Consider the following 24,655-nt stretch of genomic DNA (forward strand, 5'->3'; position numbering starts at 1 on the left):
AAGATTACAAAAATTGTCCTCCAAAAAAAAAAACACACCTGTCCACAGGTTGTGTGTGGTATTGCAGCTCCGCTCTAATCACTGCAATGGAGTTGCAATACTAAACACAACCCATGAACAGGTGTGGGGGTTTTTTTCTGGTAGAAAGCAGCCCTGTTTTACTAATCCTGGACAACCCCTTTAAGGAGAGAGGTCTTATAAAGAGAAAGAATTAGGACACATGAGGCCTTGCCTTGACATCATTTATAATCCTATTTCCCTACCACAGGTGGATCTAGATACAGCCAAGGAGGTCACTCAAGAAGGTTTTTGGATTGTTGGAATGACTAAGGAGGACCTAAGAACTCCATGGACTCAAATTCAGGACTTCGGGCCGGCAGGACTGACGATCTAGCTTCGATCATTCCAGTGGTATATTAATGTATTGGCTAACTTTCTCAACTATCTATGACTCACCTTCATCTTCCTCTCTTGGATTAAAGCCTCAACATTACTTTGGAGATGAGCATCCTTGGAAGAAGCGTCGGTGAAGACAAAGATCTCAGAATGCGGAGGAGTGTTGATCAGAGCTAGCTGAGGAGATGGGAAAGGTGGTGAAGAATAATGGCCAAAACAGTGGGAAGACATATAGAAATACAAAGCTGGGGTGAAGGTGAAGAACACTTACCTGAAGAGCCGATAAGCACATCTCTGGTTCATCTCCACCCCCGAGAGCATGCAGATCGTCAAGGACTCTTAAAAACTCATTGGGGTCACTTGTCTTATACACAGGGCCAAAGCCTAAAGATAGAGAAAGGCCATGGTTGCCTGGCTGGCTCTGATACATGAACATAAGGATAGATGAGTTTGGATGAACATACTTGGGTCATTGAAGGGCACCAAGATGTAGTAGTCTGGTTGCAATAGAGTTCTATGTTGACGTTGGATGATGCTTCGTGATTGTAGACGAGCGGATGTGATCTCCTCTCCCATACTGCCCGTGGTGTCCAGGACAAAGCTCAGAGCCGGGAAAGCAGAGACTCCCAGAAGTCTGAAGCGAAAAACAAGAAATGTACATATGTATAGAAGTAGCAGAGCTGAATTTGTTAGGAGAAGGTGACTCGAGCTTATTATTGGCACAACTCATGATCATATTACAATGTCTTAAACATATTGTATTATCTCAATTCCAAGAGTTACAACCATTCCCGGACTAGCCCAGGCTGGTTTTAACTATCTCATATTTATTTATGTATTGAATTCAATGGTATTTATGATCAAGGGACCTACACTGAGAAGGAAAGGCCTGTAGGAAAAATGTAACGGGCCCCAAAATGTACTAGGGGGGGCCCTTTTAAAAGTTTGCTATGGAGCACAGAATTTTCTAGTTAGGCCCCTGGCAGTCACAATTTATATACTCACCTCTGGGACACGCATCTCTCAGGAACATAGGTAACCCCCGATGGCTATTCAGCAATCTGATCCAGCTAGGAAGAGGTGGAGACGCATGCATGTGGCTCAGCTATCTCCGTAACACCCACAAATTTTAATAGAGAGGACCACGTGCATGCACCGCCACCTCTCCTATATGTGGCTGCTATATAGAATCAGGTGGGGTCTGGGGTCCCCACCAACCTTAATCTGGCTTTGGTTATATCAATGTAAAAATTATGCAACTCCAAAGAGTTAAATGACTAGTTCAGCTCTGCTACATCTGGTCATCAAGACATACACAGGACATATCATCAATAATAACTAATCAACCCATTTAAAGTAGATCCTATTGACGAGTGGTTAGCCCCAAATTGGGTAAATCCTCTGCTGAAGTTTTGGGCCCTGTTGTATAATGGGCTCATTATTGAGTCGGAGGCTCAGCCGATTGGAGGTTTTCTGGTAGACCAATCCGACCCTGCTTGTATGTACATCATTATTATTCTGTGTATACATCAAATGACAGGCGCGGGCAGTGGTTCATGGTGAGATAGCGGTCCATCCATTGGCTAGTGCACAAGTAGTCAAAGGGCCAACAATGAAAAATGTAGCAGTTTTGTAAATAAACAGTCCTCGAAAATGTTTCTATAAACTACAGCACCTTCCTTTCACCTGAGCATATCTCGGTCTATCACCTCTCCCCGCAGCTCACTCAGAAATTTAATAGACGCCTTTAGAGCCAACCGAGCTGCTTTTTCATGGAGAAAATTGTGAGGGGAAAATATTGCAGTGGCCGTGTCCTTGTTGATCCCTCCTCGGGCACTGCGTTCTCTGCTGTCATCAAATGGACCTCCATGACTGCACTTTCCTAACGTACAGAAGACAAAGACTGGTTGACAATTTATAAGATCATATCTAAGTTGCATAATAACAAATATGTCCCCCTCTTATAACACTTAGGGTCCTTTTACAGCGGCCAATTTTGGCCGTAAAAACGAGTGACGATCAACAAGACAGCTCGTTGATCGGCGCTCGTTTGCTCCTTTCACAAGGATCGATGATCAGTAATGTATGGGGACGAGCGATCATTACTACAATCGCTCGTTCCCATGCATTTCCATCATGTTGGCAGCGCATCTTCCTTACATCCTTCCTACATGCGCTGCCGACAACGATAATATTTTGTGCCGTGTAAACGATACGATTAAACGATGAACGAGTGTTTGCTCGTTCATCAGCTAATCATTGCGCTGTTTATACAAGGCATTGGACTACAGACAGAGATTGGTGTAACTTTTGTGTCTCCCCTTCATCTTGATGTTTTTCCATGTAAAGCGATCATTAAAGTTACATATACATAGGACAGGACTGTTTCATGACTGCAGTCATCACCCTACAAAAACTTTGTGTGTAGCCTTTAGCCTTAAGGTGGCCGTACACATTAGATGTAGGTCGGCCGAACCCACCAATTTCAGCGGGACCGGCTGTCCATCTAATGTGACGGCAGATATCGGGAGAGAGAAGTGTTGAGCATGTTAAATTCCAACATGCCCAATCCTTTTGTTGGTAAAGAGATAAGCAGCTGCCAGAGTCGTCTTTACTCCTTCTCTCTATTGCGAACGCATGCAGACTCGGCTGAGTTGAGCGTGATTGCGTATAGGGGAGTCGGGAGGAATATCTGACAGCTATCTGAAGTGTACGGCCAACCTTAAGCATTAAGCTCACGCCTATATTACAGATCTGTGTTGTACGGGTCACTAACACGTGGACCTAGCTTGCTATGGACCAATAACATAACTTTGTGGCATGCTCCATTGCATGCTGAACTACAGAAGTATCATCCCCTAGAAGCAGGGGGGAGGATATGGTGCCTCAGAGTCACCATATGGTGGCGCACAGAATACCTATAGGTAGTATGGACCGTAACAAACTTTGTGGGCCACTATACGGTGGGCCACTGTATACGGCATTGCCATATGCATGAACACTTAGTTGCATTTCTCTAGCTGATAGTGTCAGTCACAGTTTATTTTAAAAGTGTTCATAATGACACCTGCAAAATAACTCTCCTCCACGAATAAAACGGTCTCTCTAGCGTTACCTATAGGTGACTACCCTGTATGTCAATGTCTGACACTTTATAGAACCTCACATGACCCAGGTTAATAGTCAAACCAGAGACACCCCTCTGCAGAAAGCACTGTTTCCGAGTTGTCGCTCCTCATCAGAACAGAGTAGGGTTCTGGTTAAATGAGTGAGATGCCTTTGCTGCAGCTCCTGAAAGGTGTTGATTCTCCTTGCGGAGATCCAGCAGGTAGACTTTATAAATGGGTCGATGTTGACTTACAGGGTAGTCATCTACAGGTGGCACGAGAGACAGTTTTCTTCCTACTGGAGGAGATCTATTTAGCATATTTAGTTCCCAGGGAGCATTGCGACTCCCTACCAGCTGGATCTCCGCAAGGAGAATCAGTACCTCGCAAAAGCAATGGAGGAATTAAAATGCTGCTACAAAGCAAACATGGTATTGTTGGGCTGTGCTAGCAACAACAGCAAAAAGGTTCATGTTAGGTTGAGTCAAGTGGGCATTTTAAAAGGCATAGATATTAACGGCATATCGATTAGATATACAATCATTGTCTGTTTGTGGAATTGGATGACCTACTGATGCCTAGAACAAGGAGGACTGTGTTATAATTCTTACCACAGTGCTGGGTCAGGAGCCATCCGTTTTAGGCATTAATGGCCGGCTCAGCGTTTGGACCTCCCCAAAGTATTTTTCATTAGATCATATGAGAATCAGTGTCGTCTCTCATTTCATGCTACGTACCTCGAGGCTTTACAGGTGACTCTCCGTAGTATCCAGACGTCAGGAGTTGTCTCTTTTGAATAACTGCTGCAATGTTATTCTGACAAGAGACATCAGTGCAATCTGTACAGGTCTGATCAGAGACTGAGAGACGGAGACAAGAGACAGAGGGAACAGTCACATTGTCGATAGTCTGCAGGTTGGTGACAGTGGGAGCGAAGACGGGAAGACATATTGGCATCTTATTCATAAAAACTAGAACAACCACACAGATCGCAGTGACCAATTTTCTGATGTAGACTGGAACATGTTTGACTAGACGGAGGGTGATCAATTTTATAGATACCCTAAAAACTACACATATGAAAGCGATATAGGAATAAAAAGCACATTTCATTTTTTGCCATTTTATACTTCACGGATCAACGTGTGAAGGCAAAGATGAGACTATTGCTGCAGGAGAGATCGACTTCCTCCATTTGCTAAATTACCCGAATCGTGAACTATAGACAGAACCCTGTATTCCTTGAGGCACTTGTGTTCTTAGGCAGTGAGTGCCTGTTCATACCACCACAGATAATAATCACAGACACAGAACAAAGCAAAAGAGGCAGAACACAAGGGATACAAAAAGTTTAGCAGAAAGATGGACATGTGGGGGGAGGGCTTTAAAGAGGATCTGTCACTAGTTTATTGATTCCCTATCTCCTAACTAATCTAATAGGCGCTGTCATGCTGATAACTACAGTGTGATTTTTTTTTCAAAAACATTATTTGCAGTTATGAGCTTTTTTTCTAAATATGCAAATTTGGCTATACTTGCCAAATGGGAGGTAACTCTTGTTTTTCACTCTGGGCGGTGTAATGTTTTCTCTGGGACGCTGTCCAATCATTTTCATACAGCCCAGCAACACAGTGTGAACATATAGTATACAGCTTCCATTCCTGACTTGTGTTTCCAACTGGTGATACCTCGGGTTGTTTCACAGCTAGAACTGCGGTCTTGGTACTGTATAGAAGATTAGAATCTCATCTTTCATATGCCACCAGAATCACTGTTCTATGTGGTCCACAGCCAGAGATATGGCTGTTTGAAGTGACACCCCTTCCCTCCAGTCTCAGTCTCTCACACTGTGTGGAGCAGCATCATGCTGATAGGACGGCGTCAGAGGCTGTGAGGAGGCTCCACCTCAGGAGAATCGCTGCTGTTGACGTCCACTTGCCAAGTATAGGCTAATTTGCATATTTAGGAAAAAAAAGCTCATAATTTTTAAAGTAATGAACTTTTTGGGACTAAATGTTCACTAGTATTATCAGTGTGACATCGCCTATAAGTTTAGCCAGGAGATAGGGCATTACTAAACTAGTGACAGATCCTCTTTAAGCAATAATATGTCATAGGAAGTGAGCTATTTTCATAGGTGACAACTTCAGAAGGGTCTTATTAAAGCAGAGATAAAGGAAGAGACAGAGCCAGTATGGCGGAGCTTACAAAAATCTGACATACCTTCAGCTATAGAGTCAATGTCTTTCCCAGTGGTGGCGAGATTAGGATGGACGTCGGTGTTCCCAAGCTCTACCCAGTTAGTATGACTGTAAAAATCCTGAGGGTATAACAAGTGAGCAGAGGTGAGACAGAGACACAAACCAGGCAGATATCCAATAACTGCATGCAACTTCGATTTTCCAGCTTCTGAAACTCCAGGAGATCCCCTCTATGAAGCCCCTAAAAGGTCATTTGGAAAGGGGTTGTCTTAGTGCGACTACCCCTTTAAGGTCTATGGCCACATTTGCTTGAAGCCATGCTCTTTCTTTACTGATGCCCACTGGCCCATAGAGGTACTGCTGAATCCAGAACTCAAAATGTAACAAAATTGACAGGTCTGTTGACGAGGACCAAATCATGGGGGTCCTGCTGCTGGTTCCCCCTGTGATCAGCCAGGTCCTCCGAAAATAGAGCTGTTATTTGCAGCAGCAATCCTTCTGGCTAAAATTAAGGGGTCCCAAGTGGGGGACTCCCATATTTATTATATCCATATTCCCACATGTAGACAACCCCTTTAAGGTTAGAATTTAGTTAGGGTCAATATACCACCTCCCCCTCAGACGATCATCATAATTATAATGTGTATCCAGCCTACCTGCAGTGAATGTAATATCTGACCTAGTATCTCTCGAGCTCCTTCATACTCCTTGGCCCTCATATTCCTCAGTAGGTCCTCACGAGCTCGTAACAGGAGGCTATTTCCTTGTCGCACCATCTCAGAATCAAAGTGCCTGAGAGGATCATTGCGGGTACCATTAAGAAAGTCCATATTAGCATTGGCACTAACGATGTGCCTCATGGCGGCTCGAAATGGACGCAAGGATACTTCATCTCCATAATATGCCCCCAATATGGCATCCGCTGTCAGAGTCTTGCCCTATTGCACCAAGATAAAGAAAAAATGTATGAAGGTATTTTTTGGGGCTTGTATGGAAGTATTATTTCAGCAGTATATGGTGATGTGTGGTATATGTGGTCACTATATGGATGTATTATTTGGACTTTTTATAGTGGTATTAATTGTAGAACATATGGTCTTATTATTGGGTGAACGTAAGATAGAATTCTTTACACCCTGATTTGCTTTATTATTTGTGAATTGTTAAGAAGGTCCTTTAGTGATAAGCAAAAAGTGTCCTCCTATTGGATCACCAGTGATCAGCTGTGATCTATGGGAAAACCTGTCAGTAAGTGTTCAATTTCCCTGCAGCGCCACCGCAGGAGAAATTAAGCATTACACAGTACCCATTCAAATAAATGTCTTGTCTGTGTAATACAGGACAGGACTGGTCCTCCAGAGCGAGAGACACTCTTTATAACCGCTCTCCACTCTGGACAAGAGATGTGGATCCTAAACAGAGGACCCCTCCCCCTTTATTAATCCAGACTTCCCTAATAAGGTATAGGAAAATGGGTTTATTAAACTGCTGCATCTATATGACTTACTCTACTATAGTTATTGATTTACCCCAGTACTAGTTCCTAAAGACCACCCAACCTAACACTACACACCAGAAATTCTACCTAACGGTGCATCTCTGGTCTCCTTTGTAGTATTTTGTTGCAATTGGTTTCGATCCCTTTATGTAAGTATATGGAAACATAAGTCCTGCCCCTATATCGGCTGCCACCCTCTGTATAAAGCATCTATAGTACTCATCCTATAGGGCTATTCCTGGCATTTGTACAATGCAGGACCATGGATAGCGCCTCTGTGCCATACAGTTCTTTAATTCGGCTTGTCAGGGGGGTAGTTAGTGGTGACTCAGCTCCGCTGCCCCTTGCCCCCAGTCACAGAGAAGAATCAGTGTCCTGAAGCAGAACATTACATCAATGGGCACCTCAGCAGGGGGCACTTATAGAGGCGAGGATGTGGCTGGGTCATCCCCTCATTATTTTCTCTGCACCTGCTCCCTTAGTCATCTGTCAATCCCCCAATGACTCTTTTCCTATTAATAAATAGGCTGAATAATAGGGCTGAAAAGTCTAGAGCAAGCCGGGACGATGTGATCCCATTGAGAGCCACAGAAATAAAATGTGTGATCACCAGCTGCAGGTACCTATTCTGCTCTGCTACCTAGAGATGTAGCAGAGCTGAATTTGTCATTTAACTCTTTGGGGTTTGTGCTTGGGCATCATGGCTGAGGTGAAGGGTTCTTAGTCTGTATTTTGGAATGCTCGGTTAATAAAAGGGGGCTTTGTAGGGAACAAAAAATTAATGAAGCCCCCAAACAATAACCGCTAATACTAGGGGACCCAGCAGGACCCCCTACCCTTTCATAATTTTGAGTACAGGGTACTATACTGAAAAGAAGCTGTCGAGACCAGAAAACCAATTTATGGTAAAACAGTAGGTTTATCCGCAGTCCTATGTAAATACCCAAACAACATATATATGTATCCCAATGAGCTGTACCAAATGACAAACTCAGGTCTCCTACATCTGTATATAGTTATTGATATTAATACTACAGAGACAACTGTGACAGACAATACTACAATGTATAGTGTGCGTATATATCACTGGGAGAAAGTGATGAGGTGGGCATTATAAACCCCCGGGCAGCAGCAGCAGGCACCAGTCTCTGTATACACCACTGAGCAGTAAGGAATAGACGGCACTATATATGACCAGGACTGTTCTCTGTATATATTATGAGACATTATATGGGTCACCAAGTACTGGGCACTGAATATTCTCCTTACCAGCAGGGGATCTCTCTCTGGGCACCTGTTATACCAATTGGCACTAGAGAATGGGTGTTATATGTACACGGTATTGGTACATTTCTTGCAGAGCTATAAGATCATAATAACTTCCCGTAAATAAAGCTTTACCATTCTGCAACTTTCAAATTTATTTTGTGTATCAATTTCTCAAGATCTCTGCTTGCTGTCAGTAAATGAGGACATTCCCTTTTCACATATAAAATCTGAAAACCTTTCCTGATCCTCTCTAATAAAGTGCTCTTATACCAAGGGTGGACTGAGAATCATCTGGGCCCCAGGGCAATAGGGATCATATTAAGTCTATGACGGGGGGAAAAAGGGGATTCGGATAAGAAAGAGTGGTCTTAATCCTATATATATATATGGTGCAGTGAGCCCCCTTAATGCTATGGGCCCCTCACCCTTGCGTGAATGGTCAGTCTTCCCAGGGGCTTAGTTATTGGGATTGCAGACGTAGTAGTCGCACCCAGGCCCTGGTGCCTCCGCTTTATAAGAAAACCATATAGGATCTCTCTCCTCCTAAAGCTAAAAGAGGAGATTCTGGAAATAACACTAATATCAGAACGTGGCTATTTAAGTAATTCCCCATTGTGCAGGACGTACACAGCTGACTTTACACTCGCAGCAGCGGGGGAGCTCCGTATTATGCAATAACATGTAATGATGACAACCTCGTTCTACATGTAGGACACTCGTGACCGGATGCTGACAAAACCACGTCGAGACGGTGCACGGCCCGAGACCCTGACATACAAAACCTCATGGACCACACATGCATCATGTCACGTTCTTATATAGACCGGAGTACGTGACCTTCAGCAGGCAGCACACGTGACCGCGGATTGACGGAAAGTTTTCTGATGTATAGAAACACACTACATATTATATACATAGAAAATATCCACAACGTGGACTATATACCACCACATCCAACATGTCTACAGGAGACGTTCTTGGCATATAGGGCATTGGCCAGTACCAGTTTAGCGTCTCTTATCGAGAACGGTAACCTGAAGACCATGGGCCCCCGCGCAAAATCTGGGCCCCCCCACCTAATGTGCTATTTATAATACTGAATCTTATATTCCACTAGTATTTGATTTTAACTTAGGTAAATAGGGCCCTAACGCTAATCAGATATGGGGCCCCCTAGTGATTATACCCATCCCTACCCTAGAAATGATTTTAAACATCAATTATAACTAGATATGAAATAATCCTCAATATTCAGGCTTACATTTTTGTCCATTAGGGGGCAGTATTAGTCGGTTCTTTTAGAGCAGCGTCTTCCATCCTGTGCCTTACCAGCTGTATCAAAACGACAACTCCCAGCGTGGCCTGACAGAATGCGGCTCTCAGTACATGATGGGAGTTGTAATTTTGCAACAGCTGGAGATTTATACTCCATATTGAATTATAGCAAATCCGTCATATCCAAAAACAGAAGCCATGACTCCAGTGCGAACAGGGTAAGAGGAGGAGCACATGACACAAATCATTTTGCCCCTGACCCCTAAATATAATACCCATTGTGCCCCTATATCTAAAATGGTAATATACTTTGTGTTCAAAATCTGCACGGCACCCGCATGTGACTGGCAGCAGTGGTGACGTCAGGGTGTTTGGTACGTATAGATGGATGGATGGTATTGTACATGCCCTTTAAGTAAAATGTAGGTAAGCCAATCTGAATCTCCCACCCCCTCACCTCAAAGTCTTCCCAGCGTAGCGGCGGTCTAGTGGGATGTTTGTTGTCCAGTAGGATTCGCAGAGTGATGTTGAGCACGGCTTCTTCGGTCAGATCCTGATGTGTGAACGATCCCCAGGTGAAGGACAGGAACTTAGACCAGAAGTTGGGGAAGAAAGCATGGCCACCTGGTATGGCCAGGCCCCAGAGGAACAGAAAGGGGAGGAGCATGGGGAGCGAGATGGTTACGGATCCTTCATTGAGAGCACCTGTGCGGATTAATATATACCTACATCAAGATCAAATATAATGCACAGAGTAATGTAAAGCTAAATCATTGTATCATGAAAAAGATATGTAACGTCCGGTTCCGGCGCTGGGATGTGAGGACGGCGTGAGGTGAGCTCCCGAGACCCGATCCCCTGAACCTCCGCCGCCACACACACCCGCAAAATAAACCTACCTCGGCAGTTAGCTGGAGGCACGGTGAGAGGGCACAGATAGTGCATGGAGCGGTACCTCCTCAGGAGCGGCAGCCGCGAGAACACCCGTCCGTCCGGACACACGAGGCAGGGAGAGGAGATATCCAAGATGGCGACGTTGCAGCATGTCTCTCCGCCGGGCAGCAGGCCACAGAGTCCAGAGCCCCCTGTAGAGCAAATATCACAGCCGGAGGTGGCAAAACTGGATTATAGGAGATTGGCGATAGAAGTTGCCACACATCTAGCTCCCGACATCAAAGATTCGCTGGTGGCTACGGTAACAACGACATTGCAGAAACTGCAAAATGAGGTTACGTCACATGGCACACGGCTGGATGAACTGGAGCAACGAGTCAGCCTTATGGAGGATGAATCAGCGGGGGCACACACACACATCCAAGGCCTATTGCAAGACAACTCCAGGCTCAGAGACCGCCTGGAGGACTTGGAAAACCGCTCCAGGAGGAACAACCTCAGAATTGTCGGCCTGCCTGAGCACATTAAACCCCAGCACTTACAGGGGATATGCGAAATGGAGCTTCCAGAAGCCCTAGGCCTGAACAGGTCTTGCAGAGTGGAGAGAGCGCATCGGGTCGGCCCACCGGGTGCAGTAAAGGCCAACACAGGAGAACCGCACAACAGGCCACGTCAAGTGATTATGCGGTACCTAGACTACAATGACAAAGAGGAACTCTTGCGAACCTTTAGGAATCGAAATACACCATTACAGCTTCGAGGAGCTAAAATAATTTTATTTGCCGACTACTCTGCAGATGTCACGCGGAGACGGAGATCATTTGGAGGAGTATGCACTACTTTATACAAGAGCAAAGTTAAATTCCAGCTGCAATACCCGGCAACATTGAGGGTTACAAGACCAGACGGTTCAGTCAAGGTTTTTCATACGCCGGAGGAGGCGACGCTCTTCGTGGACAAGATGGTGAGACATGAGAACTCCGACGCAACAATAGCGAACACCCGGCAGAGCTCAACGACAAAGAAAAAGACCTCGATGGACTCAGCATTAGCACGGGACAGTTCCTGGTCCTCCATTGCCCGGGTTCCATCACCCAAGCAACAACACACAGAGTCCTCCAAATCCTTGCAAGGATCCCGCATTGATAGGATGATGGAGGCGCTACCGGACTGATGAGTATAACTTGCAATATGGAGGGTGTATACATGTCTCATGTCACGCACAAATGTGGTTTTACTGTGGGGTACGAAGGCTAGACATATAAGGCATTATAATTGTATCTAAAGGGTAGGATATTGTACATTAATGACACCCTGGCAAAAGGAATGGTCCAGAAACACCCGAGGGTCATTAAAATCACAAAAATAAGGAGGGGGGGGGGAGGGGGAAGGGCCTTCACCCAGAAAAAAGTGAAGTCAGGCATACCAATATGACGCGAGACACACAAGAGAGAGTGTGGACTTTGCTGGTCGGGTATTATGTTGATACTGGTTATAATACTGTTTTTTTACTGTTTGCACATGAAAATGTTATGGGTTTAGGAGCAACGTGGAGCAGGAACCTCCGAGCAGCCACCATAGGAACGGGGCGCACATGCCCGGAAATAGATATACAAAATAACTCAAATTTGATCCTTATAGAGAAATTTAGAATATGCAAGTGACCTCATGGAATGTTAAGGGGCTCCGTTCCCCCAATAAACGGATGATGGTTCTTCGTCACCTAAAAAAATTACACACTGACATCGCTCTCCTACAGGAGACCCATTTGGAGGAGAGCGACTTCCACCGCATGAAAAAAATGTGGGTGGGTGCAGTTTACGGCTCTTCAGCTTGTGGTCGTAAAGCAGGTGTACTCATTTTGATCAATAGAAATATGATACACAAGGTACTACGCACAAATTCCGACTCGGCAGGTCGCTTGCTCCATGTCGTTCTTGACACTCCGTGTGGGGTCCTAAGCATATACAACATCTACGGACCCAATGATGATAACGTTAAATTTTATAATGAATTGGAAAGGGCGTTGCTAACAGATGATATTCCACATAAATTGGTAGGGGGTGATTTCAATTCTGTCTTAGACCACAGAGAGGATAGGAGGTCACACAAAATTCAAGAGTCGGGATCCATTTATGCAGGGACCCCCAGAAAGCACGATAGGGTATTGGGACCTTTACTAGAGAGCACTCATCTAATAGACGCATGGCGGGAGGGCAACCCGGACGCAAGGGAATTCACACACTATTCGCATTCTCAGCAGTCATGGTCAAGGATAGATTACATTTTCATATCGGCACCCTTGAGGCAACGAATAGGAGTTTCTACTGTGGGGGACTTGGTGATATCGGATCACGCACCTATAATGATATCCCTTCAAGAGGTGTACCCGAGAGGGACAGATTTTATTTGGCGCTTTCCGGCTCATCTAGCGCTAGATGATACATTCAAAAGACAGTTGCAGGGATGGTGGTTGGAATACGCATCCGAGAATGACGGGCACAGGGATAATACCTCCCTCTTTTGGGACACAGCGAAGGCAGTATTGAGGGGTAGGATTCTCGCTTACTCTGTAAGCAAAAAAAGGGAAATAGCAAGACAATTTAAAGCGGCAAGCAGTGCGTTGAGGTCAGCATACACAACATATCTCTCCCAACCAACGGAGGGCAATAGACAAACCTGGGTACAGGCCAAACACAACTTTGATGAGTGGACTTCTCAGAAAGAAATAACCCGCAATTACGAGTTTGAGGCAACAATACACAGATTTGGAAATAAGGCGGGAAGATTGCTAGCAAATGTAGCTAGGGGACAACGCCCGGCACAACACATAGCCAAACTTAGGGATCACACGGGACAAATCACGGGAGATCCTTCACATATAAATTCCATTCTGGCCAGATTCTACGAGGAGCTGTATTCCGATGAATCAGTCTCACCGTTAGAGGCTACACTCCTGGACAGCACCACTCTTCCTGTCATCTCAGAGGATCAACTGCAAATACTGAATGCGCAGGTTACTAGGGAGGAGGTAGATAGGGCTATCAGAAACCTGAAAAACTCCAAAGCCCCAGGCCCAGATGGCTTCTCAGGAGAATTTTACAAAGCGATGAGAGAACAGGTGACCGAAACCCTGGTTTCGCTCTTTAACAATGCCCTGGGTAGTGAAGGTCTGCCACCATCGGCAAACACGTCCTATATCAAACTTCTGTTGAAACCAGGAAAAGATCCCCTGCTACCAGGGTCTTACCGACCCATATCCCTGATAAACGTCGATGCGAAACTTCTCTCTAAAATCATAGCAAATAGATTAGCGGATATAATGCCGCACCTCATAGCTCCTGAGCAGGTGGGGTTCATTAAGGGGAGATCGGCGGTCACCAATATTAGAACGGTATTGGCGGTGCTAGACAGGGTGCAGCACAGTCCAGGACAGGGGGAACACCCAGCACTGCTTTTGCTGGATGCTGAAAAAGCATTCGACAACGTTAGATGGAAGTGGCTGGATGCGGTTCTGGACAGAGTAGGGATTACCGGGGCTTTTCGAAACCTACTGCGACACATTTATAAGTCCCCTAATGCTAGGATCTGCACCACAGGGTTTCTATCTCAGCCGTTTCGCTTATATAAAGGCACAAGACAAGGCTGCCCGCTGTCTCCATTGCTGTTTAATCTGGCATTGGAGCCACTGGCAAGACATTTGAAATCTTCAGAGGTATTCAGAGGCATCTCGGTGGGGGAAACGGAGGTTAAGGAAACACTGTTCGCAGATGACATACTTTTATTCCTAGCAAACCCCTCACGGGACGTTCCACGGGTATTTCAGACGCTAAGTGACTTTGGGGAATATTCAGGATATAAAATTAATTATTCAAAGTGCCAACTGCTAGATTTGGGACCGAAGGAGGGTAGTCATGGTCGACTATTGGATGCTCTAGATGTGGAGATAGTGCGGTCACAGATCACGTATTTGGGCATCAAGGTGGGGCGAGCACCTAGCTCCCTATATGATCTAAATTATCCCCCTTTGATACGGGACATACAGGCGGATCTTCTGAGGTGGCACGGACTGCCCCTTTCACTCCTGGGAAGGTGTGCCTTGGTCAAAATGTCGGGATTTGCAAAACTACTATACCCCTTACAAACCATTCCATTACTAATCAAACACGGGGATATCAATACACTAAATTCGTCCTTCACTAAATTCATATGGGGGGGAAGAAAGCCGAGAATAGCACTGGCAAAACTTATGTTAAGAAAAGAAGAGGGGGGCATTAACTTCCCTAACATACGGGGATACAACCTGGCATGCTTGAGCAGACACTTGCTGGATTGGCAACATGGCACCGGATGCCATTCCAACATCAACCTAGAAAGGCAGCTAGCAAAACCATGGGATCTTATGGCTTTAGTGCATACAGCATTTGCGTCCCTGCCCACTAACATTAAGAGATCGGCCCTACTACGGGATACCATTATCACATGGAAAGTATTGCGTAAGCATTATGGTCTTCCATATCGCATTTCAAAACACATGCCTATATGGAGACACCCAGATTTGTGGGCGGGAAGGCATAGTCAGCTACTCCAGAGATGGAGAGAGAGAGGGATAGCGACTCTGGGTGACATGTTCCAGGAACAGGAAGGGAGATGGCTGACCCTGCAGGAAATACAGACAAAGTACAATTTTGACCATCCCCAACATCTACAATATTATCAAATATTATCTTCATGCAAAGCAAAACTGGCGGACATATCCGACGAGACCCACCCCAACCTGTTTGACTCATGGTTCCTAAGCACACACCACAGGTCCATATCGCAACTGTATAACACCCTAAAGCCAGTGCTATTGAAGGTGACACCGGCTCAGGCATTTATGAAATGGGAAAAGCTATTTGGCTTGCCTAATATTGCCAAACATGTGGAAATGGGGTTGGTGGATCTCAGAAAACATATAACAAGCGAGAAATGGAGAGAAACCCACTTAAAAATCCTCCATCATGCCATATATGCGTTCACCTTGCCCCCTTCCATAACTAAACCAGATAGAAAGACTTCATGCCCGAGGTGTGGATCACCTCGCACAGACATGTACCATGGGTTTTGGGCATGCACCAAAATACAGCCATTTTGGAAAGAAATGACATCTTTAGTGCAACAAATAAGCAAATTTAAGGGGCTCCTGGGGCCAATGGAAGTTCTTTTACATGTCCAGCATGATGGAGGGTCAGATGACACAGAAGTAACCCACTTGCCCCCCATTACACATGCGGCATTGATGGTGGCAAAACGATGCATACTCCAGAAATGGTTGGTACCAGATATCCCGCAATCAAGTGAGGTTGTACAGGGGATGAAAAGCCTATTCTATTTAGATAGAATGGATGTTCTAAAACACAAAGATGCACAAGGGGGGAAATTTTTTGGGAAATGGAAACTATTCATAACAGAGCATTTCTCGGGGGAGGAGATATGCAAAATGATCGATCCATTCACGGGATCACCTTGGTACCTGATAGAGGATCTTAAGGGCACCTTAGGAGTGTTGAGAACACGTAGAACATAATATCTATAACTTTGAAATGATATCTAGGCCAACTCGGTTAGGAATGTAGCTTCATGTGGCTCCAGTTTAGGTTATTCATGTTTATACGTATATTAAATAAGTTTTGTATGCATTGTTTCTCAGGGATATTCATTGTTAACGCTGTTCACCAAATGTTATGGAAATTTCTGTAATGACCTTCAATAACTGTCACATAATGATGTAAACAACTATGAGCTTAGTGTCATTGTAGGAATGTGTTTTTTTCATACCATCAACAATAGGTGACTATATTCCTGTAACAGTTTATTGCATATCATGTTATGTGAAAAATTTTCAGAAAATCAATAAAAATATGTTTTAAAAAAAAAAAAAAAAAAAAGATATGTAACTTTCTAATGTCATTTACGTTTAATTGCCTAACCATTTTCAAGATCTCTGCTTGCTGCCAGTGAATGGAGACATTCTTGTTTTACACCCACAGGCCAGTGCCTAGCTGGAGGGGACTAGGAAGAGATGGACATCTCTATTCTCTGCCAGAGAACATATTGGGTATTATGATGCTAAACACATGATGTCCTGCTGCTGGGACCCCCAGCGATCAGATCAGCTATAATCTTTGAAACAACAAGGAAGGCAGTATTTGATTCTCCTACAGCGCCGCCACAGGTGAAATGAAGCATTACACAGTGACCATTGAAATCAATGTGCTGTCCATGTAATGTATGAACGTGCAGGATCCTCCAGTGTGAGAGACACTTGTTATAGCCGCTCTTCTCTCTGGATAATAGATGAAAGTCTATAATAGGAGACCCTAGGCCTTATATATCAAACTGTCTGGCAGGAAATTGGCTTTGTTGTCCACAGCAACCAATCAGAACTCAGCTTTCATTTCTTAACCTGCACTGCAAAAGTGAAAGTTGCTCTGTGATTGGTTGCTATGGGCAACAAAGCAGGATAGTCTGATAGGCAGCTTAAACCCCTTGTCGACATTTGATGTAGGGTCCCGTCATAGCCGGCAAAGGGAAGCATGGAGCTGGTTCACTGGCTGAGTCCGCTCTATACTTCGTGTGTGTCGACTGTATGTCACAGACGTCATTTTACTGCAACGGGCGGGACTGTTGACAACTCCGATCCTGCCTGTTTTATCACTTCGATGCCACGGTCAACAGGGATGGCGGCATCTAAGATGTTAGAAAGGCCCCCAGATCTGCTATCTTTCTGCTCCTATTAAGCCCTGCCAGAGGCTGTAAAAAGCACCATTTACTTTAATACATAAGTATTGCAGTATTTTGTCCAAGTGATCCAATGCTGGTTCAAGTCCCCTAGGTGGACTAATAAAAAATAAATAAAAACCAGTTAAAAAAAACAAAACATTTTATATACTAAAAAAACCTTTTCCCATTTTCCCCCAAAAGTAATGTAAACAAATTTGTATTGATGGGTCCGCAAAAATCCGAACAATTACATTATAACAATATTTAACCCCGCACTATGAATGCCGTATAGAAAAAACATTTAAAGAGGCTCTGTCACCAGATTTTGCAACCCCTATCTGCTATTGCATGTGATCGGCGCGGCAATGTAGATTACAGTAACGTTTTTATTTTTAAAAAACGAGCATTTTTGGCCAAGTTATGACCATTTTTGTATTTATGCAAATGAGGCTTGCAAAAGTCCAAGTGGGTGTGTTTAAAGTAAAAGTCCAACTGGGCGTGTATTATGTGCGTACATCGGGGCGTTTTTACTACTTTTACTAGCTGGGCGTTCTGACGAGAAGTATCATCCACTTCTCTTCAGAACGCCCAGCTTCTGGCAGTGCAGACACACAGCGTGTTCTCGAGAGATCACGCTGTGACGTCACTCACTTCCTGCCCCAGGTCCTGCATCGTGTTGGCCACATCGGCACCAGAGGCTACAGTTGATTCTGCAGCAGCATCAGCGTTTGCAGGTAAGTAGCTACATCGATTTACCTGCAAACGCCGATGCTGCTGCAGAATCATCTGTAGCCTCTGGTGCCGATGTGTCCTCGCTCGTCCGACACGATGCAGGACCTGTGAGTGACGTCACAGAATTATCTCTCGAGAACACGCTGTGTGTCTGCACTGCCAGAAGCTGGGCGTTCTGAAGAGAAGTGGATGATACTTCTCGTCAGAACGCCCAGCTAGTAAAAGTATTAAAAACGCCCCGATGTAACACACATAATACACGCCCAGTTGGACTTTTACTTTAAACACGCCCACTTGGACTTTTGCAAGCCTCATTTGCATAAATACAAAAATGGTCATAACTTGGCCAAAAATGCTCGTTTTTTAAAAATAAAAACGTTACTGTAATCTACATTGCAGCGCCGATCTGCTGCAATAGCAGATAGGGGTTGCAAAATCTGGTGACAGAGCCTTTTTAAGTGCCAGAATTGCTATTTTTGGTCGACTTGTCTCTCACATAAAATAATGGAATAAAAAGTGATCAAAAAGGCCTATATAAAATGGTAAAAACTACATCTCATCCCGCAAAAAACAAGCCCTCACACCGCTTCATCGAGGGAAAATAAACAAGTTATGGCTCTCGGAATATGAGGCACAAAACAAATAAGACACAAGAACACAATTCCAAAATAAAGTAGAATCACTGTTTTTTCCATTAAACCCCACAAATAATTTTTCCCGTTTCCCAGTACATTATATGGTACATTAAATGGTGCCGTGAAAATCTACAACTCGTCTCGCAAAAAACAATCCCTCATACGGCAGAAAAATAAAAAAAAATGTATGGCTTTTGGAAAGTAGGGAGAAAAAAACAAAAATGACAAATGGCTACGGCAGCAAAAGGGTTAACAAATGCGATCCATTGTTTATTAAGTCAGAATTCCCTCAGAGGTTACATAAGAATGGGTTTGCATTTAACACGTCTACGACACGTGACGGACACATGACCTCAGAGTCCTGTGTTTCCATGTCTTGAGTGCCTCCATATTAACAGCATTTTGTTGAATTTGGAGTTAACGTGGCATATTTTACATCTCATTAGAAACGCTGAGCAGTTTTGTCACCTATCTGGCTGCCCCCCCCCCCTCCCCCCAACTGCTAATGTAAACCCCACACCCTTCCCCGTCACTGAATAAGCGATTCGTCAGTCACACAAACAAAGCCTCTTGTCACATAATTACCGCCTCCGACCACATTATTACATACGTTGCGCTCCAGACTTTCTCTTGTGATCGCACTGTATTATTAATGTAATGAAGACGATGGCGGCGGCGGGAGGGGGGCTTATTATAAACTCAGGACAGAGGGAGACAATGAAATGACACTTAGTCCGACCCGGTTATTTTACACTTAAAATTAAAATTTTAAGAATTTATACTTTTGCAATTTCATTTAAAAAAAAAAATCATCTTTATTAGTCTGAATTGCTGTTTAAAATAAAAAATAAAATTTAAAAAAAAAATCACCAATAAATATAAGTTGTCAAAAATCCTATTCAGCCGTTCCTTAGGTCTTATTCACACCAACGGATTTAATGTCCGTGCGCTGTCCATTTAAATAACGGACAGCGCACTGACCAATGCAATTCAATGGGGCGACTCACACAGCCGTGTTTTTTCATGGAGCGTGTGTCCGTTGTGTAGAACTCACTTCATGTCCTATTCTGTTGTTTTTGCGGATCAGACACGCCCATTGAAATCTAGGAATGCGCAAAAAAAAACGGACAGCTCACGGACGACATCCATGTGCTGTCCGTTTTTCACGCATTAGTTGCTAAAGAAATGCGAAAAAAAATAAAAATAAAACCAGAAAGTGCTTGCAGAGAAGCACAAAATGAGAAAAACGGATCACACAAATAAACCGCACTGACGCAACGCAGCAGTTATATGCATGAAAAACGGACTGTTTTTGCGGACGCCTTAGTAGTATTCTTTTCTGGAAACGTTGAGTGACAACCAATACGGCTTACACTGCAGTCCCCACACGGTTTGTCATCCATCTTTCCTAGAATCCAGCATGGATTTTTATGCACGCAGGGTATGTATAAGGCCGGGGGTCTCAGACGCCATAGAACGTCCATGTGGTCCAAACTGCTCGCCGTTTTACTGAATTGCATTTAGATCACATAAGGGGATTTCCGTACAGTTAAGAAGAATCATGAGGGGTCCGGGTCTTGCAGCTGTAATACGAACGATAAAAGGTTTCTGTAATACCTATGTGTCTGAAATGTACCTATGCTGTAGTGCAGTGAGCCCAAGAGCTGACGCTCTCCCTGCATATCACCCACCATACAAGAAAAAAACCTTTGGACCTTTTGTTTTATTACAGCATCTTTAAACCTTGAATCATCCTCCTTGTGATAATAAGTCCTGACCTATAAACATCACATTCATACAGCCGTGTGCTATAGTAAGGACCCTTCCCAGAAACATCATTACTGATTCAACTTAAAGAGGCTCTGTCACCACATTATAAGTGCCCTGTCTCCTATATAAGGAGATGGGTGCTATAATGTAGGTGACAGTAATGCTTTTTATTTAATAAAACGATCTATTTTTACCACTTTATTAGCGGTTTTAGATTTATGCTAATGAGTTGCTTAATGCCCAAGTGGGCGTGTTTTTACTTTAGACAAAGTGGGCGTTGTACAGAGGAGTGTATGACGCTGACCAATCAGTGACCAATCAGCCTCATGCACTCCTCTCCATACATTTAGTCAGTGCATAGGGATCCTTTTAGATCACTATGTGCTGTCTTATACTTACACATTAACAATACTGAAGTGTTTAGACAGTGAATAGACATTCCACGGGATGTCTATTCACAATCCCTGCACTTCGTTACTCTGTCTGTGGTACTTACAGCAGAGGAAGCGTAATTTCATTGTAACCTGTCATTTACTGCGTAATCTCGCAAGATTACGCTTTGCTTTGCTGTAACTACCACAGACCGAGTAATGAAGTGCAGAGATTGTGAATAGACATCCTGTGAAATGTCTATTCACTGTCTAAACACTTCAGTATCGATAATGTGTTAGTATAAGACAGCACATAGTGATCTAAAAGGATCCCTATGCGCTGCCTAAATGAATGGAGAGGAGTGCATGAGGCTGATTGGTCACTGATTGGTCAGCATCATACACTCCTCTGTACAACGCCCACTTGGTCTAAAGTAAAAACACGCCCACTTGGGCATTAAGACACTCATTAGCATAAATCTAAAACCGCTAATAAAGTGGTGAAAACAGATCGTTTTTTTTAAAAATAAAAAGCATCACTGTCACCTACATTATAGCACCGATTTCCTTATGTAGGAGACAGGGCACTTATAATGTGGTGACAGAGACTCTTAAGGGGGTCATAGGAAAGTAGTTGACCGAACCATATTCCCCGACTCCATCTTACTTTTATGGAAGGAGGGAGATAAGCGGCCGCCAGGCAACGTTTATCTTGGGGGAAACAAAGAATCATTAGTCTGACACTTATTTCTTCCAATCAGGCTGCCCCTATAGACATGAGATTGAGGGGAAACACACACGTCCGGCCGAGTTACTGAGAGAATCAAGACCGATAACTGAGAGCCGGACAGATCTCCTATGTAAAAAAAATCAGTCCATTGTAAACTAATACACAAGAACAAAGGAGTCATACACTATTACCAGTATTTCAAAACGTGTAGAAAAAATAAAAATTTTATTAAATAACACATATTAAGATAGAGTTCGAATTGGATAACTGTATATGGGCTACATACAGAACAGTAGAGCACATAAGTAGCAACAAGAACTCATGTACAGAGGGCTCAAGCCATATCCGGAGTCGCTACAATACTGAAATATTACATGAACAATTGGGTATAAAAAGACAATATATAAAGCAACATGATTTCCAAAGCAAAAGAAAAACATGCATGCAAAAATCTCTCTATGGAGCTGGAAGCAGTGGTGTAACTGCTATATACAGCTCAGAGAGTTACATCCTCCAGCGTATGGTGAACGTACTGACGCTTCAAAAGATAAGAAATAGTCTCCCCAGAAAAAGCAGTGATGTAAATAAGAGGAAGTGCCATGACTTACCCATATTGTTCAAGTGTCCTGTAAGCCCAAAGACGAGCCCCGACACGCGTTTCGCATGGCTAGCTTTATGTGCTCTACTGTTCTGTAAATAGCCCATATACAGTTATCCAATTTAAACTCTCTATTTTAATAAGTGTTATTTAATAAATCTGGAATTTTTTTCGACGCTTTTTGAAATACTGGTAATAGTGTATGACTCCTTTGTTCTTGTGTATTCATCTATATGCAGAGTTTCTATTAAATACTTGGGAGGTGGCTATCCAGACTAATGGACACCTAGCCCCTTAACCAATTGTCCTGTGAGACCCATGTTTAGGACATTGTAAACTAATGTATTAAACAATATAGGAACAATAACTGGGACAATGACCAATGGTCCCTATAAATATCCACTAAGCTAGACGGAAAACAACAGAACGTATAGCTCTGCCCTTCATCACACGATTCTGTCTGCCGAAGAAATGATTAGTCCAGTGTAACAAAAAATAAATAAGAGGAAATTTTTGAAATGCCCACATGGGAAATGTAATGTGTCCATAGAGATATAATGCACGAAGCAAAATACAGGACTGTGCGGACTAATAGAACTGGGCAACACGGGAGCAGGAAGGAGAGTACACACTTCTATGTATAGATCTATACTGAACACAGGTAAGAGAGCACACTTCTATGTATAGATCTATAGTGTACACAGGTAAGAGAGCACACTTCTATGTATAGATCTATAGTGTACACAGGTAAGAGAGCACACTTCTATGTATAGATCTATACTGTACACGGGTGAGTGCACACTTCTATGTTTAGATCTATACTGTACACAGGTAAGAGTGTACACTTCTATGTATAGATCTATACTGTACACAGGTAGGAGTGCACACTTCTATGTATAGATCTATACTGTACACAGGTGAGTGCACACTTCTATGTATAGATCTATACTGTACACAGGTGAGTGCACACTTCTATGTATAGATCTATACTGTACACAGGTAAGCGAGTGTACACTTCTATGTATAGATCTATAGTGTACACAGGTAAGAGAGCACACTTCTATGTATAGATCTATACTGTACACAGGTAGGGGAGAGCACACTTCTATGTATAGATCTATAGCGTACACAGGTAAGAGAGAGCACACTTCTATGTATAGATCTATAGTGTACACAGGTAGGAGAGAGCACACTTCTATGTATAGATCTATAGTGTACACAGGTAGGAGAGAGCACACTTCTATGTATAGATCTATACTGTACACAGGTAGGAGAGAACACACTTCTATGTATAGATCTATAGTATACACACAAAGATCCATAACAGTCAAATTAACCCTTGTTTGTATATAGATCAATAATACTTCAATATAGACCAGTATTCTACACACTTATATATAGTTCCATATTGTACAACATGAACTCAAGTGCCCTACGTATAGATCTATATAGTACACACAAAAAATACTTATAAAGTATATAGACCCACACTGTAGTACACATATATCTCATGCCCACATTGTGTAACTTATATACACCAATAATAACCCTTATAGCGCCAAGCTTAGTACACCAACCTCCGCATGGTATGCAGTACATATATATTTATGTAAATCTCCTTGTTAAACCTCCTAATTGCTGTGTCACCAGTTATAACCCCCATCATCCCTTCCGCACCTGCAGTTTTCCGTCTCTCTTCAGCGTCCTCACACAGTTCTCTAATCTCCTAGTTTACAATCGCCACTTCTGAGTGTTTATCAGCCCAACAACTGACAGGAGGTTCCTCCCTCCGCTCTTAAAGGGACAGCAGCCACATATTCAAAAAGGCGGCATTGTCAGAGAGTTACTTTGTGTGTGTGTGTGTGTGTGTGTGTGTGTGTGTGTGTGTGTGTGTGTGTGTGTGTGTGTGCGGGGAGACAGCAATGTCACAACAGAGAAAAAGGAAGCAATCATCTGAGAGAAATGCAACCACAAAGAGACGGTGCGGCCCCATAGGACTATGCGTCGGTAAATCGAGAAGTAACACTAAAAAACACACATTTGGAATTTTTCGATTTGTTTTTTTATTTACACATTTTAAAAGGAAATTCAGGACCTAAATAAACTATATACAAAAATTTGCAGTAGTGTGCCCCCTTTAATCCAGCTTCTTTGTGTGCCTCTCTTTTGTGTGTGTGCAGGTCACAAATCCTTTGTGCTCCCACAAAAACCCGAGGCGGGGGGAGCGTGAGAAAGAAAAAGCTTAACCCCCCCCCCCCCACGAATACCAAAGTGCGCGCCTCCCTATTAGTAGGAGATGAATGCTGCACCACAACATGGGCATAGAGCACAGCATTCACTGCAGTTCAGTGAGCCCAAAAGCTGACACTCTATGTGCACATCGCCCCCTATCAACGAGTTTTCTTGCCGCTTTT

The 24,655-nt window shown here is 43.6% G+C and overlaps 1 protein-coding gene across 1 annotated transcript in view; it reads right to left on the reverse strand.

The window, feature by feature from the left end:
- The window catches only part of VWA7 (von Willebrand factor A domain containing 7), a 34,148-nt gene extending 10,060 nt beyond the window's left edge, over positions 1-24,088 (reverse strand). Inside the window, exons 1-9 of the mRNA XM_075836340.1 lie at positions 23,919-24,088; positions 10,204-10,451; positions 6,361-6,642; positions 5,727-5,823; positions 4,241-4,363; positions 2,083-2,278; positions 861-1,030; positions 668-780; positions 457-573 (exon numbers count right to left, since the gene is read on the reverse strand). Of these exons, the coding sequence (XP_075692455.1) occupies positions 457-573; positions 668-780; positions 861-1,030; positions 2,083-2,278; positions 4,241-4,363; positions 5,727-5,823; positions 6,361-6,642; positions 10,204-10,413 (1,308 nt within the window). The 5' untranslated portion in view covers positions 10,414-10,451; positions 23,919-24,088. The remainder of the gene's footprint in view (positions 1-456; positions 574-667; positions 781-860; positions 1,031-2,082; positions 2,279-4,240; positions 4,364-5,726; positions 5,824-6,360; positions 6,643-10,203; positions 10,452-23,918) is intronic.
- Positions 24,089-24,655: the final 567 nt, after the last annotated feature.

This window comes from Rhinoderma darwinii, chromosome 8, assembly GCF_050947455.1.
Source record: "Rhinoderma darwinii isolate aRhiDar2 chromosome 8, aRhiDar2.hap1, whole genome shotgun sequence".
Classification (NCBI taxonomy): Eukaryota; Metazoa; Chordata; class Amphibia; order Anura; family Rhinodermatidae; genus Rhinoderma; species Rhinoderma darwinii.